Here is an 18,687-nt window from a genome sequence, read left to right as displayed (position 1 = left end):
TTGGCTATTAATCATACAACAAATATGTGTCGTGCCATGACGGTGATGTGAATAGAACAAAATAATCTACAATATTTTTGATTTATAACAGGTAATAAATAGGTCTGCGAATTCATTGTCCTTCTTAAATATGTATGTATATGTTATATATTATACAGTTAAATACAAATTCAGGCAGATTCAAATGATAAGGCTTGCTTTTACACTCGGATGAGTAAATTGTAGACCCCCAGCAGTAATTCTACCACCAAACAGTTATACTGCGTTCCTTATACTCACAGGGGTCATAAAATCGGAGTTGCGATAGTTGACGACTAAGTTAACCTTTATTATCGCATTGTCTGTCGGAAGATGATCTGCTATCATCACGAGGTCTACAAAAATATAGAAGTAAAGAGCTCTTATAAACATAATTAGTTACACTTGAGTTCATTCACGTCATTAGTATAAGTTGAATAATTTGAAATTGTTATAAAGATTGGTTGACATTAAAATTACCGTCGCCACCTTGGGACGTATGTACATCCCGTGTTCTATGTTTGTTTGCGCCGGAGATTCAGTAGCTAGGTCGCGGGTTACATCAGAAACATCGGTGCAGCACACACGCAAGCACCGGCACGTCCCCTCCACGGCGGCGCTGCCGCTGGCGGGTGGCGCTGCGGCCGCAGTGCTCGTCTCTTCGCCATGTCCGTCGCACGCCCGCTCGTTCTCTCGCTCGCCGCGCTGCTCGCCGCGCTGCTCGTCGCGCAAGTCGCGCACGCCGCGCCCAACGCGCTCGCACGCACGCGCCGGCAACTCGCCGACGACAATACGTTGCAGCCCCTCGATGTGAGTATTGCACGAACAGACAAGCGTCTTCTGGTATAAGTAATCTAAGTCACCTAAAAGCATTTTCTCTAAATGCTGATAATTCAGAGCGAACGATTCAATAAATTTAGTTTAATTTAAATTCCTGGTTCCTTTTCTGTACATAATTGAATCAATAAGAATAGAATTTCCAACGGAAATTAATATTTTTATTAATTAAACTCCGATCTATTTTCAAATGAGTTGAGGGCTGCTTATTGTGTCGTTCGCTGCCTCGTTTCGCAAGTGATGTAAAATTTAAATAAATATTAATATTTCCTAAATTTTTAATTAGCTTTTTACATAATAAGGTTCTCTCCATTGTGTATCGGAAGATAATGGTCATTATATAATACTGATTACACGCAGTTACACGCTACGTAAGTTTGTGTTACTCATCTGAATATAAAAACGCCTCATTAGCGATGTCATAACCGAGTCAATGTAACTGCGTGGAATTAGATTAAATTTCATATGAGAAACAATCATAGAGCATGTGATACGATGTGTCTAGCGCAGTACTCGCAGCGCGCGCGAATCATGCGTCGCGCCGCACGTACTCGTGCTTCGCTCGGCGCACGCTCAGTGTCCGCGGCTCGGGGGGAGCTCGCGTGACGCAACTAGCATTCGACCGATCGATTATTGATGGCTTTTTCAAAATAATACTATAACAATATCGAATAATTGTCTCTCTAAAACTTTTTTTACAAGTCGTTATGTCATTCTTACTCTCATCTCTCGGAGGGTACTGTTGTCGAAGTCGATCGGTCCAGTCATCTCATTCATCCCGCAAGGCACCGCAGCCTCCCGTCTCGCCACTAATTCCAATCATTTTCCCTTGCTAATATTGTACATAACGTATCAGGAAATGCTAATTGTATTATATTAAAACACGATGAGTGACGCAAGAGAGGCGCAGACCGCGCTTGGCTTCGTCTGGATCTCTGTATGTACATAGGTATATTCGAACGCCGGGCGCCAAACTCTGCCCACTGAGTTAATTTCGCAGTCAAGTCGCGTTCCACAATTTTTATTTAACTTGTCATCTCAAGGTCCTTTTTTTAAGAACACACTCACTCTTACGCTCACACATACTCACACAGACACACAATGAGTAATAATCTTGTCAACGCAAATTTGTAATTATTGCAGTATTTTTTTATAAATGGGGCTTTTTTTTTAAATAATAATAACATTAATATTCGGACTTTACGTTCACATTGATATACATTAAACCGGTCCAGTTGACGCATAATCCAGGTCAAAACTAGTGGGTATTGCATAATTAAAACGAGCCTTTAACATTGCGTTTGTATTGAGTTTTACAGACTTGTTTCGTGTTTGAGTACCGAATACCTGAGAGGTCCTTCGGGTTACGTTGTCATGTCGTATTTTATTTCTACATACGATTCATTTGAAAAATGCTTATAAGATTTTTTGCCTACGAAAATAAAAAACAACAACAATAAAATAGGTACGTTGCTATCAATGGTTACGCGATTTTTTGTATTTGTTAGTTATGCTCATGAAAACTCAGAGGCACTCGGACTTGACCAATTTAAAAATATTTTGTCAAAAATTTATAACGTTGGTTAGCGGATTTTACATTTATTTAAAGTATATATAGAATTTAACGACTAATTATTTGAAACCACTTTCATTTACAAACTGAAAATAATAAAAATATTCGTTTCGTAGCTTACTATGAGAATGCTTTGTCTGGAAATTGGACGTTTACATTCATTTCATAAAGTGATCGGGAGTCTTTTTGCACGTATAATTATATTTGCATATTAATCGAAGGTTAATTCATTCACAATATTTTTATATTTTTCTTTATATTCCTTCTGAAAATTCTAAAGCAGTTGATATTCGAAATGACTAAATGTGTTGTAAAATAGTTAGTTCATTAAATCTCGACAAGTACTGCCGTGATGTTGCGGACAAATAGTTTAGAAACTTACATATTATTATATACTTACATTTTTTTTTATGGCATTGTTTGGCGGACGAGCATATGGGCCACCTGATGGTAAGTGGTCACCACCGCCCATAGACAAAGGCGATGTAAGAAATATTAACCATTCCTTACATCACCTACGCGCCACCAACCTTGGGAACTAAGATATTATGTCCCTTGTGCTTGTGATTACACTGGCTCACTCACCCTTCTAACCGGAACACACAATACATATATTTACTTTATAAATATAAGGCTCTAGTTGTAATTAATAAAATAACAGTTATAATGAATGCCGCGTATTTCTAAACATTAATGAATTGAAATCCATAAAAAAAGACTAAAGTTAAAAGTTTTGTCTGTTAAAGTTATCACGACCAATATTGTCTTAAAAAAAAAATATATATACTTTTTCTAAAATTATAGTATTGTGTACTTAGGGACCGTACTAGACGGATATTTGAAATCATAAACTTATGCTTTTGTCAAATGTTCAACTTGCAACTTTGTGTACAAAAAACCAAGGTAAACCTGAAAATAGACCAGCACTTCCGACATCGCGTGTCGCGTACTCCCTGATTGAGAACAAATTATAATCAGATGGTCGCTCGCGCTGAGAACAAAGCTTCAATCGGTTAGAGAGATATACCCGTGCAACAGTCGTTCACAAGATTATTCCGCAAATCGCATGGAAGATGAACAATAGCCTGCATTGTGTCGTGTTGGGTAAATAAGAGAATATCTGGCCGGCTCGATGCGGAAACAATCGAAAGTGACGGTGGGGCGCCACCCCGCCTCCCCTCCACCCGCCTGTGCCCACGCTCGGCTCCCAGGGTGCCGGCGGCGCTGATAAAGTGCTTATGAAAGTGCATTGAAAGGTTTTTGCACGAATTCCCGCGCACTTGTGTAATTACTGCGAATCGATATATGTGTGTATCATACTGCCGATACTCGATACGGCGAGCGTCGTAAGTATTAGTTACGCGCGATGGGAATCATATGAGGTACCGATTCATAATAAGTTATTTTATAAGGATTTGTATTATATCGATAATTTATATTGATTTATTGTAATAACTTATATAATTTAATGTCAAATGATCTCATTTAGTGATAAATCAGTTGAGCTTATTTGAGCAAATTAGGTATTGTTATAGTGGTAATTAACGATTAAATTTGAAAATCATGTTGCTTCCAGCGGTTTAATCGCACGTCACGCAGAAAACTATAAAAATTATATGAAAACAATGAACGGTGAAATTACTGTGCCACTTATATTCTCTTATGAATATAATTTGAATAGACTCTGGAAACAAGCCGCAAAATATTTCATTAGTCAATCAAGTGGGAATGCCTACTAACTAAAAAAAAACATTGAAAATACACGCAAATCTTTATGTTGAGTCGTTTATGTGTCAAGGTACGAATTATTAGGAAATTAACTACTTAAAAAAATATTCACTTTGTATAAAGTTCATCGCGTTGTGAATTTTTTTCTATATTAAAACGATTATATCGGAAACATTTCGGCGCAATATCATATTGAACTCTTAACTACTGAACCACTCGGTACACATTGCGGTGAAATACGCTGTACTTTATATAAACACATATATAGTTTTCTAGTCTAATTCTAATCTCGTAAAACCTACATGGCCATTGTTTCCGCTACTCCAACTTCTATACTATATTCTCCCTACCTGCACGCGCGAGGTCGACGAGCGTCGCTAGTTTATAATTAATTATAATAGAAAGCGTTTTCGCTAAAGATGATCGATGCGAGTGGTCACCGATTAAATTATTCACGCGTACCCGGTTAAAATACAATTATTATCATTAATTTATTATACGTATCTATTATTATATTATGACCTTTTAGATATTATATCAAAGGAACTAACCATGAAAAAGTATTTTAAAAATCTTGATTTTGTAAAATAGATAGTAATTACTTGTCAAACCCCAACGAGTTACTGATTGTCGAGGGCGACGCGAGCGCGAGAGGCGGACGTCCTCGACCCGCGACGACTGCTCGGCGCACGGTGGGCTCCGAGCCGAGTGCTGTTGGCTGCCATCTGCCGCGCACACACTGCATACTTGCATTAACTGCGCTTACACTTTTTCGATATATAATTATTCAGAACATTATAGTTTCAAGAGATTGATTAGTAGTTTTGAATTTTAACCTACCCCGTGGCTCTTGCACGAATAGTTTTTTTGCCTTTGTAGTCATATAGATTATTGTGCAGGCACGATAAAGCATTCAAAGGTTGCAAAATATGAGATATGAGTAGCTGCGAAACATTATTGCGGTAGAACTAAAAGTGATGTCCGTGAGCTGGCGTGCCATACAACGCGCGGCGGCGCGGCGGTGGTGCGCTAGTGTTCGACATTGACACAACACACACGTAGAACTTGCGTAACTCCGTACCGACCTCACATTAAAGCCCAAATATCGTTGCAAGTGCCGATCATATTTATACATGTTCAAGTTACACACTGGCCGATTACTCGGTCCAGCGACCTTCAAAGTAACGTATGCGGTTTGCATGCCAAATACCGTGTCCGGACTGTTCGCGCCCGAAGTACGTACTCGTGCAAGTTATTGAATTAGGGTCGGCATATAAAAATACTGTCATTAATAATCAATATTTGTCTATTCCTGACGAGACACGCATAACAGTTAATTCAATTTCGGCGCTTACTAAAAAGCTTTCACCAAAATTGGCTGAAGTTCTGAAGGTGGTTTTTTTTCGCCGAAGATCTATCGTCACGTTATCGTCGAGTATTTAATTAAATATCAATCTACCACCGGTTCGGAACGTAGGTTTTACCGAAAATAACCACAAGGAAGGAATAACATGCAAGGAAAAATTAGCAATTAGTTTTTTTTAAGCACATTGGTGATGGTGCTCTTTCATGATAATCTGGTGTATGGTGTTTGGTAGTGTGCGAAATGCAATGTAGTGCAGTGGGAGTGATGGGTGTGTGTGTATGTTGTGCAGGACGCGGCGAGCGACGACCAGGCACGTGAGAAACGAAAACTAGAGGGTGTCACTGAAGCCAAGTTCGGCATCAAGAACGCCGTCCTCGGCTTCGTTTTTGGAGTGAGTATATCGGTTTCGCGACTAGCAATTTAAATTAAACTAGTAGGTCGGCTAGTAATGGTTGAATCGTCTGTTGTAGAAAATCAACTCTTTGATTGACTCGAAAACGCGATTGGTTGAGTCACTCGACCGGCAGAACATCGAAATAAACAAGCAGTATGGAATCGAAGCTCCTAAGGGCGGTGGGCTGAGCTCGCTGAGTGGAATCGTGGGACAAGTTATTGGACCCAAGCTGCAATTTTTGGGACCCAAGATACAAGCTGTGACCGGACTACTGGGAGGCGCGTCGGGCGGCGGCGGCTCAGGTGGGGGCTCGGGCCTGGGCTCCATCATTTCGCTGGTCACCTCCTTGTCGGGATCCTCCTCCGGTGGTGCCGCAGTGGGTGGCACCGTCGAGACCATTGACTCTTCTGAGGAGGACGACTCTTGATCGCTCTCCTGTTCCTCTGTGACTCTGCTCCGTCGTTGCGTGCCGCGTAAATCCATCATTCTTGCCGATGCCTCGCATGTATCGTTTTGTGCAACCGCCTCGTATTTGTTGTTGTGGCGTGTTATGTAATAGTCGTAGCCCTGCTGGGTACTTGCCAGGCGCGCCGCAAACGCCGGAGCCGGGTCGCAACCCGCAGTGTACAGTCCCAGTTGCGCACGCGCTTCTGAACCCGCGCTCTCGGCGCACTGTATTTATATGTAAATAGAATTAGGTGAGTTATGGTGATTTATTAAATAATAATATAATATATGTTTTTTAATACTCGTTTGTTTCTCTGCACCGAACCCTTCGTTTGCACGCACCGCTTCTGTCATAGATGTATACGTAAATAGTTACAACGAACGAACAGCCTAAGAATGTAGATACAATGCCCATATCCGATGCCCAGTAATCACTACTGGGCATCGGATAAGTATTTATAATGTGAATTATGTAGTGGTCGTTACATAACTGATGAGCGCATGTCTTACCGTAGTGCATGTTTGTAGTTAACAGTTGTTTTTAGCACTCACCGACCCAACGCAGATGAAGAGCTCGTTTGATGTAATTGTGTAAATTGTTGTGATGTAGCGTATCTAGTCGTTTTGAAGAAAACGGTTTGCATCGATTGTAAAAACAATAAAAGGGTGTTTGTGGATTTTCAAGTTTGATGGTTTTTATTTTATTTGATTTAGAAATGCTTTTTCGAGAACTCCTATCTGGTCTGTCTCTAGTCTTTTGGTTTAGTGTTTGAAGAAATAGATTGCATTTGCTCGAATAAATTTACCCATACAGCGATTTGATAATAATAAATAAACATAATAATATTTACCTAATACCTAATTGAAATATCTCTTCTATAATATCATAAGTGAAATAATTAACAATTTAACATGTTAAGAAAAGTAAAATATTACAATGATTAAATCATTATATATTTTAAGGGGTTGAAAATAATACGCAAAAATTTTATATCCCAAATAAATTTACCCCTTTTTGGCATTTGACTTAAAATGGGTGATGACTCTACATTCGGCATTGCAAAATGCTACTTGTAAATTATTATTGTTATCCTTCCGCGCGGCGTGCTTTGTACAATAAGTACTATATTTTGATCTGTGTATATAATTAATGATGTAGTTTATCGTATGTAAATATTAAACATTACTATAAGTTTTTCTATTCAATTATTAAGAAATTAAACAAACGTAGCCATTACTTTCCGGGTTTGAAGCAAGCACGCATAGCGCCTTCACGCATGAGTAGCCATTCGACACGAAATACACAGTACTTGTATCTAGTCGCATTTCAAATATTTCCAGAGCCATCGAACTAACAACACTGAGAATTCACTATCTTTATTTATATTAATTATTCTTTATAGTTACTGAGGTATGGTATTCATTTTCTTTATTCACTCGTTCAGTTTGACGTATCGTAGTGTTTACGGCCACTAGTTCCTTAGCATGTCGTTGTGTCACCGCACTGTAGACGATAGTAGGTCGAAGTGCACTCGAGTGCCGCTGAGAGCATCGAACTGACTGTCCACTCGCGACCGAGGCTTATAATATCACTGTGTACCTGAGAAATAAATTATTACTGCCATGCGATTATTTGTTTAATTTATAGAAACCAAAATAAAAAAAATAAGCTATCAACCTGTAACCGACCTTAATGCCACGAAAATATCCCGTCAGTGTAATGTAATCTTAAATGATACCGTAACGAGCTCAGCGGAATCGATGATGTCAACGTCAATACATTCTCAGTCCGGTATTTAGTTAATTGTTAAATATACGTGTATTGCAAGCTGAAATAAAAACGCTCGCTTAGAATATTATATGGGAGTATAATCGTATTGTTAAAAGAGGGATTTGATCAATTGAACACAATAAACTCAACCACACATACAATTAAGAACATAAAATACAAACCACCTATTGGAGAGACGGAATGCTGAGGGCGCTATAGCGTGGCATACGCCGGCTTTGATTTGATTCGCGTCGTATGGCGTAGAATGGCGCTACGTGGAGGCTCCCGGCATACACGGCGAGCGCGTCGCGCAGTCGGGAAGCCTCAAAGTCGTCGAACCGACTGCTCAACTTGCAGTTATCGGACACACAGGACACAAGGACCTCATCGAATATACGGTCCAGCCCAGCGTCGCCGGATATACGGAACAACCCGAATTCTTCGGGTACACGCAACAGCAAGAGGGGGGGTCGACCCACTTCGCGTACGGCGAGCGCGCCGAGCGCGCGCGTGCTGCGCCAAGCCACAGTGAAGCCGACCGACGACATCCCGGTGTTCGATCGCAACAAGGTCAGCCTGGACTTCCCGGGCAGCCTGTTTGGACCATCCGTGTCGCTCCTCATCCGTACCACTAAAATAGTTGGTGATGTTATTCAGGTACTGTGTTTAAATTATATATGAAACACCTTGTCCGGGTGATGAAATCGTCCAGAGAATATGACAATTCGTCTTCTAATATTATAACTTCTGATTGTACAATGACGTGTTATTAAAGTAAAAACTTTAAATAAATATAACATAATATATATAATTAAATATCTTAAGTGAAGAAGTGCAGAGTGTCATTATGACTTAAATTCTTAATGAAAAATTAATTGCTTAATTTTTCTTATTTCATAAATTTCAGAACTCGGCAGTGCGATATCAGTCCTTTTTGAGGCTGTTCCGACCGCTGTTCCGGGGTCCTTTCGAAATTAAGGGCTTAGATCCTCCCACAACTACAACTACAACTACACGCAGGCCGACCACCACAACAACAACTACCACCAGCTCAGCGGCGCCACCCTCGTCCGACAACGAGATCAGTCGGAGGCGATGACTGTTACAATATAAAATATACTATTTATAGAAAATTACAATTAGGATTTAAATGTAAAGCTAAAATAAATATTTGAGACGTATTTATGGAAAAATACTGCGGTTATTGTATGGACTTTTCTTGAAAGAAAAAAACATTTGGTTTTACTTCAAGCTGTATGCTATGTTTTATTTTGTGATTTGTATGTCGCTACTATATGTTCTAATATTGAGAATGGTTAGGTGTTACCTGTGCAATACTCAGGAAATCTTAAAAACATACAAATAGTGCAAAGCATGAAAATTATATACAGTAAGCGTGATATCATATTTCATGAGGTAGTTACCCAATACTGAAAGCAATACTTGTAATTGGTTTCCTTAAAAATGAATATGTAAGTATTAGCTTTTTGAAGTCAAACAGCAGCAGAAAAGATGATACCTGCAAAGATTTCATACTTTACAATAACTGATATCGCCTTGTTTCTAGAATACATGAGATAAAGTTGTTTCAATTAGACAGACGTAGTAAAGTAATAAAACCTTTAGTTCTAGTTTTATAATTCATTGAGTACTGATTAGTAATAAAATACAAATAAAAACCTTTGTTGTATCGTTTTTTTTTTTTTTTTTTTTTTTTTTTTTTTTTTTTTTTTTTTTTTTTTTTTTTTTTTTTTTTTACCCCCGTTACGCTAATATTGTACCAGTCGTGCACGCAGACATCTACGTCCTAATAGATGGAATATGTCAGTTACAGTCAATTTAAAAAATACTTCTACAATAGAGTGAATATTATAACGGGGTAATGCAGCAGATAATGAAATAGTATGTATTCTGCAGAAAAGAGCTATCCGAACTATTTACAATATTAGCCCTAGGACATCATTACGCGAAAAAATTAAAGAAATAGGTGTATTAACTGCTGCTTCACAATATATTTATGATAATATAATGTATAATATAACAAAAGAATATACAAAAATATTCCATAAATACATACTATTATTACAAGAAATAAGAATAAATTGTAACCCCGACTTCCGACTTCCGTTTGCATACGGTACAGAGAACGTTTTTGGGCAATAGTATTATATATATGGGCACTCGGCCGAGCTGCCATCTGGTTTAAATGTATGTAACAAATCAAAACAAAACTATATCCATGGGCGCTTGCCGTGCTGCCATCTTATTTCAATATATGTAACAAATCAAAATAAAATTATATCTATGAGCGCTTGCCGTGCTGCCATCTGTTTTCAATATATGTAACAAATCAAAACAAAACTATATCCATGAGCGCTTGCCGTGCTGCCATCTGTTTTCAATATATGTAACAAATCAAAACAAAACTATATCCATGAGCGCTTGCCGTGCTGCCATCTGTTTTCAATATATGTAACAAATCAAAACAAAACTATATCCATGAGCGCTTGCCGTGCTGCCATCTGTTTTTAATATATGTAACAAATCAAAACAAAACTATATCCATGAGCGCTTGCCGTGCTGCCATCTGTTTTCAATTTACGTAACAAATCAAAACAAAACTATATCCATGGCCGCTTGCCGGGCTACCATCTGTTTTCAATATATGTAACAAATCAAAATAAAACTTATTATCTGTAAAGCGACATCTATCAGCTAAATTGGGACTTAATAATATAGGAAATATTATTATCTACTTTCATCAATGAAGTAAGTAAAATGTAGAATAATAAATTGTAATTCATATTTTAGAATCAATCTTAGATAACACTAAGTTGAATTTCGTATTTTGGAATGTAGATTGTATCAAGCAAGTCTTTATCATTTGTTTTGTACCTATGGCGTTAAGCCTATGATTTCCGGACAGATTTATTATAATAAGTAACGAATTAAATAAATTAAGATTTATTAATATTAACTAATACTGTTTAAATAATTCTATTCTTCATTAATTACAATTCTTTCTTCATTAATTCAATTCTTAATTCAATTCAATCTATTTTTGTCATAAAATTTATTTTAATAATTTTGAAATATAAATATGATTTCTTTTTGTCAAGAAATGTGTACATTTGATTTGTCCGGTAGGTATATATATGTCGGCGCAATTTTAGTTTTAGCTAATTATTTTAAGTTAGTCTTTTAACGATTACTTTGTTTTAGTAAATCACGTGGTAGGAAATATTTATTGATTAATTTGTTGTGTATTGTTAATCGAATCTTTTAACCCGTTTTATGTTGCTGTAAATTTATATTGCAATTTATTATGAATATTACTTGAGTAAACATAATTTTTGGACAATTCATTTAAAAATTTAACGTTGGCATAGCAGTCGCATAATAACTAAAATGTTTTGTAGCAAATAAATCAAATTATTATGTAATCGTTGTCCAAAAATTATAATTCGAATTTAGAAATAGTAATTGGTGATTTTGAATGTGATTTTTCGAATGTAAAAATATTTCCGCCGGACAAAACTAGTCTTTAAAAGACGTCGATAAAGATGGCAGAATTGTTTTTTTTTTTGTTTGAGCCTCGGTGCAAACAAAAGTTGTCAGTGTTGTGTTCAATTATATCTGGTAAGTTGAGAATTTGTTATTTTGATTCTAGTTTAACTATTTACAATAATAATAAAATTAGCTTTTATTTTAATTTGCTGGTTATTATTATAGGTAGGTAGGTAGGTAGGTAGGTAGGTAGGTAGGTAGGTAGGGTAGGTAGGTAGGTAGGTAGGTAGGTAGGTAGGTAGGTAGGTAGGTAGGTAGGTAGGTAGGTAGGTAGGTAGGTAGGTAGGTAGGTAGGTAGGTAGGTAGGTAGGTAGGTAGGTAGGTAGGTAGGTAGGTAGGTAGGTAGGTTAGGTTAGGTTAGGTTAGGTTAGGTTAGGTTAGGTTGGGGTACATGTCAGTCACCTCCTCGTGGTGTACCCTGGGCAACGGGGCCGGCTTGAGCTTGCTCGTCGGCCACGGCTAAGACTGGCGGGAGGGATGCCGCGGGGCTGCTCCTGGTACGTCCCTGATCGGCGTCAGGGCGGACCATGTGAGTGGCCTCGTTGGCTAGGAGGGAGTGGGAGGGCTCGCTACTCGAGCCTCCCAGGTGTTTTACACCGGCGGTTTGCGGCGGAGCCTACCATCTTATCCGCCCCAGGGCGTCAGCTTCGTTGACGCCCAGCCTCCAGTGGCGGACTCGGGGGAGTTCGCCACATTCCCGCGTGGAGGATGAGGAGGAAGGCGCGCACTAGGTGCGCTTTCCATGTATATTCAGCCGCCTTACGGCGGCTGCCGCTGGTGGGGTCGCGGTTGCATGCCCTTGGCGATCCCGTGGCCTCACCACTCGGCGGCATGGTGGAAACCCGAGGATGGTTTTAGTGGGTAGGACAGGGCATTAGCACTAGCGTGCCCTGGCACGGGGCATTAGTTCCCGGTTGAGTCCCACATACCCGTCCCGGTCCCCCGACCGGGCGGCATGCGTAAATGCATTTCCTCCTCGTTAAACAAAAAAAAAAAAAAAAAGGTTAGGTTAGGTTAGGTTAGGTTAGGTTAGGTTAGGTTAGGTTAGGTTAGGTTAGGTTCTGTCTGGAACGAGGCCAGTTTCCGAGCCGGTGGAAGACCGGAAAGCTGGTCTTGATAAAGAAGGAGGGGCGACCTGCAGACTCACCATCTGCGTACAGACCGATCGTGTTGCTGGACGAGGTGTGTAAGATCCTCGAGCGAATCATCGCCAGTCGCCTCGTTCAGCACATGACCAGGGTGGGGCCGGATTTGGCGAATAACCAATTCGGTTTCCGCCAGGGGCGCTCGACGGTGGACGCGATCATGCGCGTGAAGGCCCTCGCGGAGGAGGCAGTCGCCCGGGGTGAGGTGGTCTTGGCGGTGTCGCTAGACATCGCCAACGCTTTCAACACCTTGCCTTGGAGTACCATCAGGGAGGCACTCCGATACCATGGAGTGCCGCGCTACCTCCGACGCGTGGTCGCGGCTTACCTGTCGGACCGAGCGGTCGTGTACCCGGGTCGAGAAGGATGGGGTCGGAGAGAGACGTCGTGCGGCGTTCCGCAGGGTTCCGTTCTGGGACCACTCCTGTGGAACGTGGGGTACGACTGGGCTCTGCGCGGTGCGTTTCTCCACGGCGTCGGCGTCATTTGTTACGCCGACGACACGCTCGTCACAGCGCGTGGGAAGTCGTACCGGCAGGCGGCCATACGCGCGACTGCTGGTGTCGCGCACGTCGTGGGTAGGATCCGGCGGCTGGGCTTGGAGGTGGCATTGCACAAGTCGGAGGCCCTGTGTTTTCACGGGCCGAGGACGAAACCGCCTCCCGGCTCCAGCATCATCGTAGGAGGGGTATCCATAGCTGTAGAGTCGACGATGAAATACTTGCTTGCTGCCCAACCTGGGGGGACCCAACTCCTCGTGCAGGAGGCTCTACACGGGGGTCGTACGGTCGATGGCGCTATACGCCGCGCCAGTGTGGGCGGATGCCCTGACGGCAAACAACGTCGCCGTGCTGAGAAGACCGCAGCGCGCGATGGCCGTCAGGATGATAAGGGGATACCGTACGATCTCCTTCGAGGCAGCGAGCCTCCTAGCCGGTTCCCCGCCCTGGGACCTCGAGGCAAAGCTCCTCGCGTCGCTCTATTGGCGGCGCGCGGAGGCGGTCGAGCGGGGTGAGCGCCTGGTGCCTCGACAGATCGAGGCACGCAGGGCAGAGCTTCGCCAGGTCTTAGTGGCGGAGTGGCACGCGCGCTTAGCGCAACCCACGACTGGGCAAGCCGCCGTTGTAGCGGCAGTGAGACCCGTTATGAAGGAGTGGCTCAACAGGAGCCACGGCGCCCTCAGCTTCCGGCTGACGCAGGTGCTCACCGGGCACGGGTGCTTCGGGAAGTACCTGTGTCGCATAGGCCGGGAGCCGACGTCCCAGTGCCACCATTGTGGCGATTGTCGCGACGATACGGCGTTGCACACGTTGGCGGAGTGCCCAGCATGGGCTGAGCAGCGCCGTGACCTCGTCGCGGCCGTAGGTGCTGCGGGAAACCTCTCGCTTCCGACTGTCGTCTCAACGATGCTACGGAGCGAGGCAGGGTGGAGTGCCGTCGCCACTTTCTGCGAGGACGTGATGCTCGCAAAGGAGGCGGCGGAAAGGGAGAGAGAGGCTGCCTCCTCTCTCCCCTCCCGCAGCAGACGAACTGGGCGTCGTAGGGCGGCCGACTTTCGACCACCCTAGGGCGTGGCCTGCGGACGGCAGACTCGGGGCGTCTCGTCGTCCGATCAGCAGCAGGCCTCGAGGCGGCGGCGTCGTGTTCCGCACGCGCGCCTCTTAGTGGAGTCCAGCGGCCGGGGTGACAGCCGCAGTGAGTGACGGGGCCCGCCTGACCATCTGGCGAGCCAATACCCGTCGGGGGGTAGTGAAGAATGCTTCGGCGATACCCGCCCTTCCGACGCACGGGTACTTTGAGGACACGGGTTGGTTTTTAGTCAGTAAGAGTCTGACAGTCCCCTTCGCCCTTCCCCCGGGGCGGAGGGTCTCCATTGAGGATTTTCCAACCGAAAAAAAAAAAAAAAAAAAAAAAAAAAAAAGGTTAGGTTAGGTTAGGTTAGGTTAGGTTAGGTTAGGTTAGGTTAGGTTAGGTTAGGTTAGGTTAGGTTAGGTTAGGTTAGGTTAGGTTAGGTTAGGTTAGGTTAGGTTAGGTTAGGTTAGGTTAGGTTAGGTTAGGTTTCCAGGTGTGGGCCCTGCTCTCCGACCTGTCCCTTCTAAACAGGGGGCAGGTTCACACCTGCGTGCGACATCAGGGGGGTTCCGTGGTGGACGTTTCGTTCGCCACCCCTGTCGTTGCACGCAGAGTGGTCGACTGGAGAGTGGAGGAGGAGGTGGAGACTCTATCGGATCACCGGTACATCCGATTCGAGATCTCTACCTCTAGCAGGCCGGCGGAACCCCAGAGGGTGCCGACTACGCTGCCGAGGTGGTCTCTCGGCCAGGTCGATCGAGAGCTGGTCAAGGAGGCCGCCATCGTGCAGCGGTGGGGTTCCGCGGGGAGGACGGAGGGCGCCAGCGCAGAGGAGCTGGCGGGCCGCATGCGCAGTTCGCTCAAGGAGGTCTGCGATGCGGCCATGCCTCGGACCCGGCGCAGGGTTCCGCGCCGGCACGTCTATTGGTGGTCGCCCGAAATCGCCGACCTTCGGGCGACGTGCTGCCGGGCGCGGAGGGCCTACGTCCGCTGTCGAAGGCGCAACGGCCTCGACACGGACCTGGAGGGACAGATGCTGGACGCTTATCGCCAGTTGAAAAAAGATCTGCAGCTGGCGATAAGCAAGGCCAAGGAGAAGGCCAGGGAGGAGCTTCTGGCGGGTCTCAATCGAGACCCGTGGGGGCGCCCGTACCGCGGCGTACGCGGAAAGTTCCGCACTCAAGGCGCCCCCGTCACTGAGACGCTGCCGCCGGAACTCCTCCTGCGCCTGGTCGGGGAACTCTTTCCCCATCCAGGCGAGCATGTCCCTCCGCAGATGGCCCCCCGCTCCGTGATCGAAGACGCAGTGGCTCCACCACTGATCACGGAGCGGGAGATGGAGATGGCCCTCGGCCGCTTGAGGGCCAAGAACACGGCGCCGGGTCCGGACGGGGTTCCAGGGCGTGTTCTGTGCGACGCCCTGGAATTCCTGGGTGCAAGGCTTCGGGAGCTGTTCGACGAGTGCCTGTGCAGCGGGCAGTTTCCGAAGCCTTGGAAGGAAGGAAAGTTGGTCCTGTTGCCGAAGGAAGGTCGGCCGATGGATTCCCCTTCGGCATACAGGCCAATAGTGCTGCTGAACGAGACGGGCAAACTCTTCGAGAAGGTCCTCGCAGCCCGTCTCGTTCAGCACCTCGAGGAGGTCGGTCCGGGTCTCTCAGAGGCTCAGTACGGGTTCAGGGCGGGCCGGTCGACGGTCGACGCCCTGGACGCCCTGAAGACTCGGACGACGGAAGCGGTGGCCCGGGGGCAAGTCGTCCTGGCGGTTTCGCTCGACGTGGCGAACGCCTTCAACAGTCTCCCTTTCGAGACGATACGGGAGGCACTCCGATACCATGGGGTGCCGACCTATCTCAGGAGGCTGCTGGAGGCGTACCTCCAGGACAGGGAGGTCCTCTGGGCGGGGTTCGATGGGAGGCTGGTCCGGCGTCGGGTAGGCTGCGGCGTTCCACAGGGGTCGGTTCTCGGCCCAATCCTGTGGAACGTCGGTTTCGACTGGCTCCTGCGAGCTCCCGTCCTTCCCGGGATGGGGGTGTTGTGCTACGCTGACGACACTCTCGTCACGGCGACTGGGCGGGACTTTCGGGAGGCGGCACGCCTCGCCGAGGTCGGAACGGCTCTCACCGTGGACCGTATGGGAATGCTGGGCTTGAGGGTCTCCATATCCAAAACGGAGGCCCTCCTGTTCCACGGTCCACGGCAAGGACCCCCACGAGGGGCGAGTATCACCGTCCGGGGGACGGTGATCAAGGTGCAGGCCCAGATGAAGTATCTGGGCCTCATCCTGGACGGTCGATGGAGCTTCGGGCAGCATTTTGTCCATCTCGGCCCGAGGCTCATCAACGCCGCCGCCGCTCTCGGCCGCCTCCTTCCGAATGTGGGGGGGCCGGGATCGCTATGCCGGCGTCTATATTCCGGTGTAGTGAGGTCGATGGCGCTGTACGGTGCCCCGATCTGGGTCGACGCCCTCACCGCTGACAACCGGGCCCTGCTGCGTAAGCCGCAGAGGGTCATAGCGGTGAGAGGCATCAGAGGGTACCGTACGGTGTCGTGGGCTGCGGCGACACTTCTCGCGGGCGATCCGCCCTGGGAGCTCCAGGCGGAGGTGCTCGCGGAAGTGTACCGGTTCCGGGTCGAGGCGAGGAACCGCGGCGACCGTCCAGGGTCGGCGGAGGTCGGGCGGATCAGGGCTCTAGCCCAGCGAGCCCTGATCGCCCGATGGCAGGAGGATCTGGGGTCACCCACGGCGGGCCTGGCGACAGTGGAGGCGATCCGGCCCCACTTGAGTCGCTGGGTCGAGAGGAAGAAGGGCACACTCACCTTCAGGATGACGCAGGTACTTACCGGGCACGGATGCTTCGGTAAGTACCTGCACGGGATAGCGCGGCGGGAGGTGTCACCCTCCTGCCACGAGTGTGGTGCGCCAGTCGACACGGCGCACCACACCCTGAGTGAGTGTGCTGCGTGGGGGCCCCAGAGGCACACCCTTGCGGCGACTATGGGCGGAGACCTCTCGCTGCCGAGCATCGTCAACGAAATGCTCGGTAGTGAGACGTGTTGGTCGGAGATGCGCTCCTTCTGCGAAAGCGTGATGTCGCAGAAGGAAGCCGCGGAGCGGGAGCGGGAAGAGGATGCCGCTGCAGACCCGCTCCGCCGAAGACGACCGGGGAGGAGGAAGAAGCGCTACGCGCACCTTCTCCCCCCGCCTCAATAGGCGTCGCAGGGACTAGGGGGGGTCTCAGTACCCCGAGAACCCCCTCTAGGTGTTGGAGGCCCGCATAGGCGGGCCGACCGTCAGGGCGTCACGGTAGCATGCGCAAGCGATCCCGTGGCGCCCGCCGAAAGACGGAGAGGGTACCGCTGGTTTTTTTTTTTTTTTAGTGGGTAAACCTGGCGTACCTGGGCGCACTCGGCGTCCAGGGCTCCGGGGAGTCCCACACACCCCCCCACCTTCCATCACGTGGGGGAAGCGCGTAACGCGTTTTTCCAGCGAGAAAAAAAAAAAAAAAAAAAAAAAAAAAAAAAAAGGTTAGGTTAGGTTAGGTTAGGTTAGGTTAGGTTAGGTTGGGGTACATGTCAGTCGCCTCCTCGTGGCGTACCCTGGGCAACGGGGCCGGCTCGAGTTTACTCGCCGGCCACGGCTAAGACTGACGCGGCGGTTAGGCCACGGGTCGCCCCCGGTCCTTCTCTGATCACCAGAGTGGACTGTGTGCGCGGCCTCGTGGCAAATGAGGGTGTTGTATATTTGTAAATATCTAGTCGTAGTAGTTATACATATTACATTTTTATTTTGTTATTTGTTAATTAGGTGTATATAAATTTGTAAATTTTGTTTTGTTGTTTTGAGGAAGAAAACCTCGATAAAAAATCACCCCGAATCCCAAGTGGCCTCGCAGCGCGATGGGATGCATGGCCGAAGGGTATTTCGGTCCCGACTGCGTTTCCTTTCCCACCCTTCCACATCCTTATTCCTTCCTCCTCCTATCCTTCCTTCTTCCTGCCGGCAGCCCCGGCAAAAAATTTAAAAATGAGTGCTACTGAAAAAAATTATTCCTCAGGAGGGTGCCAATCCCTCCCCGATCCGCTTCACGGATCGGGCAGTCCCATATCGAAATATGAGGGGGACAAAGTCGCACGATCGATTTTTCACGATGACCATACCGCGAGCATAACGGACACAGGCACGATGACAGGACAAGTTGACATGGTGGTGGAAGTGGGCGCCCCGATGGCGCACACCAAAACCAACGACCCAGGCGCACCCAAGGTACC

General features: G+C 46.2%; 2 protein-coding genes across 2 annotated transcripts; both read left to right on the top strand.

The window, feature by feature from the left end:
* Positions 1 to 625: 625 nt before the first annotated feature.
* Positions 626 to 9,172, top strand: LOC125071611. The gene is made up of 5 exons (XM_047681941.1): positions 626 to 828; positions 5,812 to 5,913; positions 5,993 to 6,218; positions 8,507 to 8,791; positions 9,042 to 9,172. Exons 1-4 carry the CDS (start codon positions 685 to 687, stop codon positions 8,767 to 8,769), a joined length of 735 nt encoding a protein of 244 aa, XP_047537897.1. The 5' UTR covers positions 626 to 684; the 3' UTR covers positions 8,770 to 8,791; positions 9,042 to 9,172.
* Positions 9,173 to 16,678: 7,506 nt separating this feature from the next.
* LOC125071550 lies at positions 16,679 to 18,147 on the top strand. Its single transcript, XM_047681871.1, has 2 exons — positions 16,679 to 17,032; positions 18,079 to 18,147. Exons 1-2 carry the CDS (start codon positions 16,679 to 16,681, stop codon positions 18,145 to 18,147), a joined length of 423 nt encoding a protein of 140 aa, XP_047537827.1.
* Positions 18,148 to 18,687: the final 540 nt, after the last annotated feature.

Source organism: Vanessa atalanta, chromosome 19 (assembly GCF_905147765.1).
Source record: "Vanessa atalanta chromosome 19, ilVanAtal1.2, whole genome shotgun sequence".
Taxonomy (NCBI): Eukaryota; Metazoa; Arthropoda; class Insecta; order Lepidoptera; family Nymphalidae; genus Vanessa; species Vanessa atalanta.
This window is presented reverse-complemented; position numbering and strand designations above follow the sequence as displayed.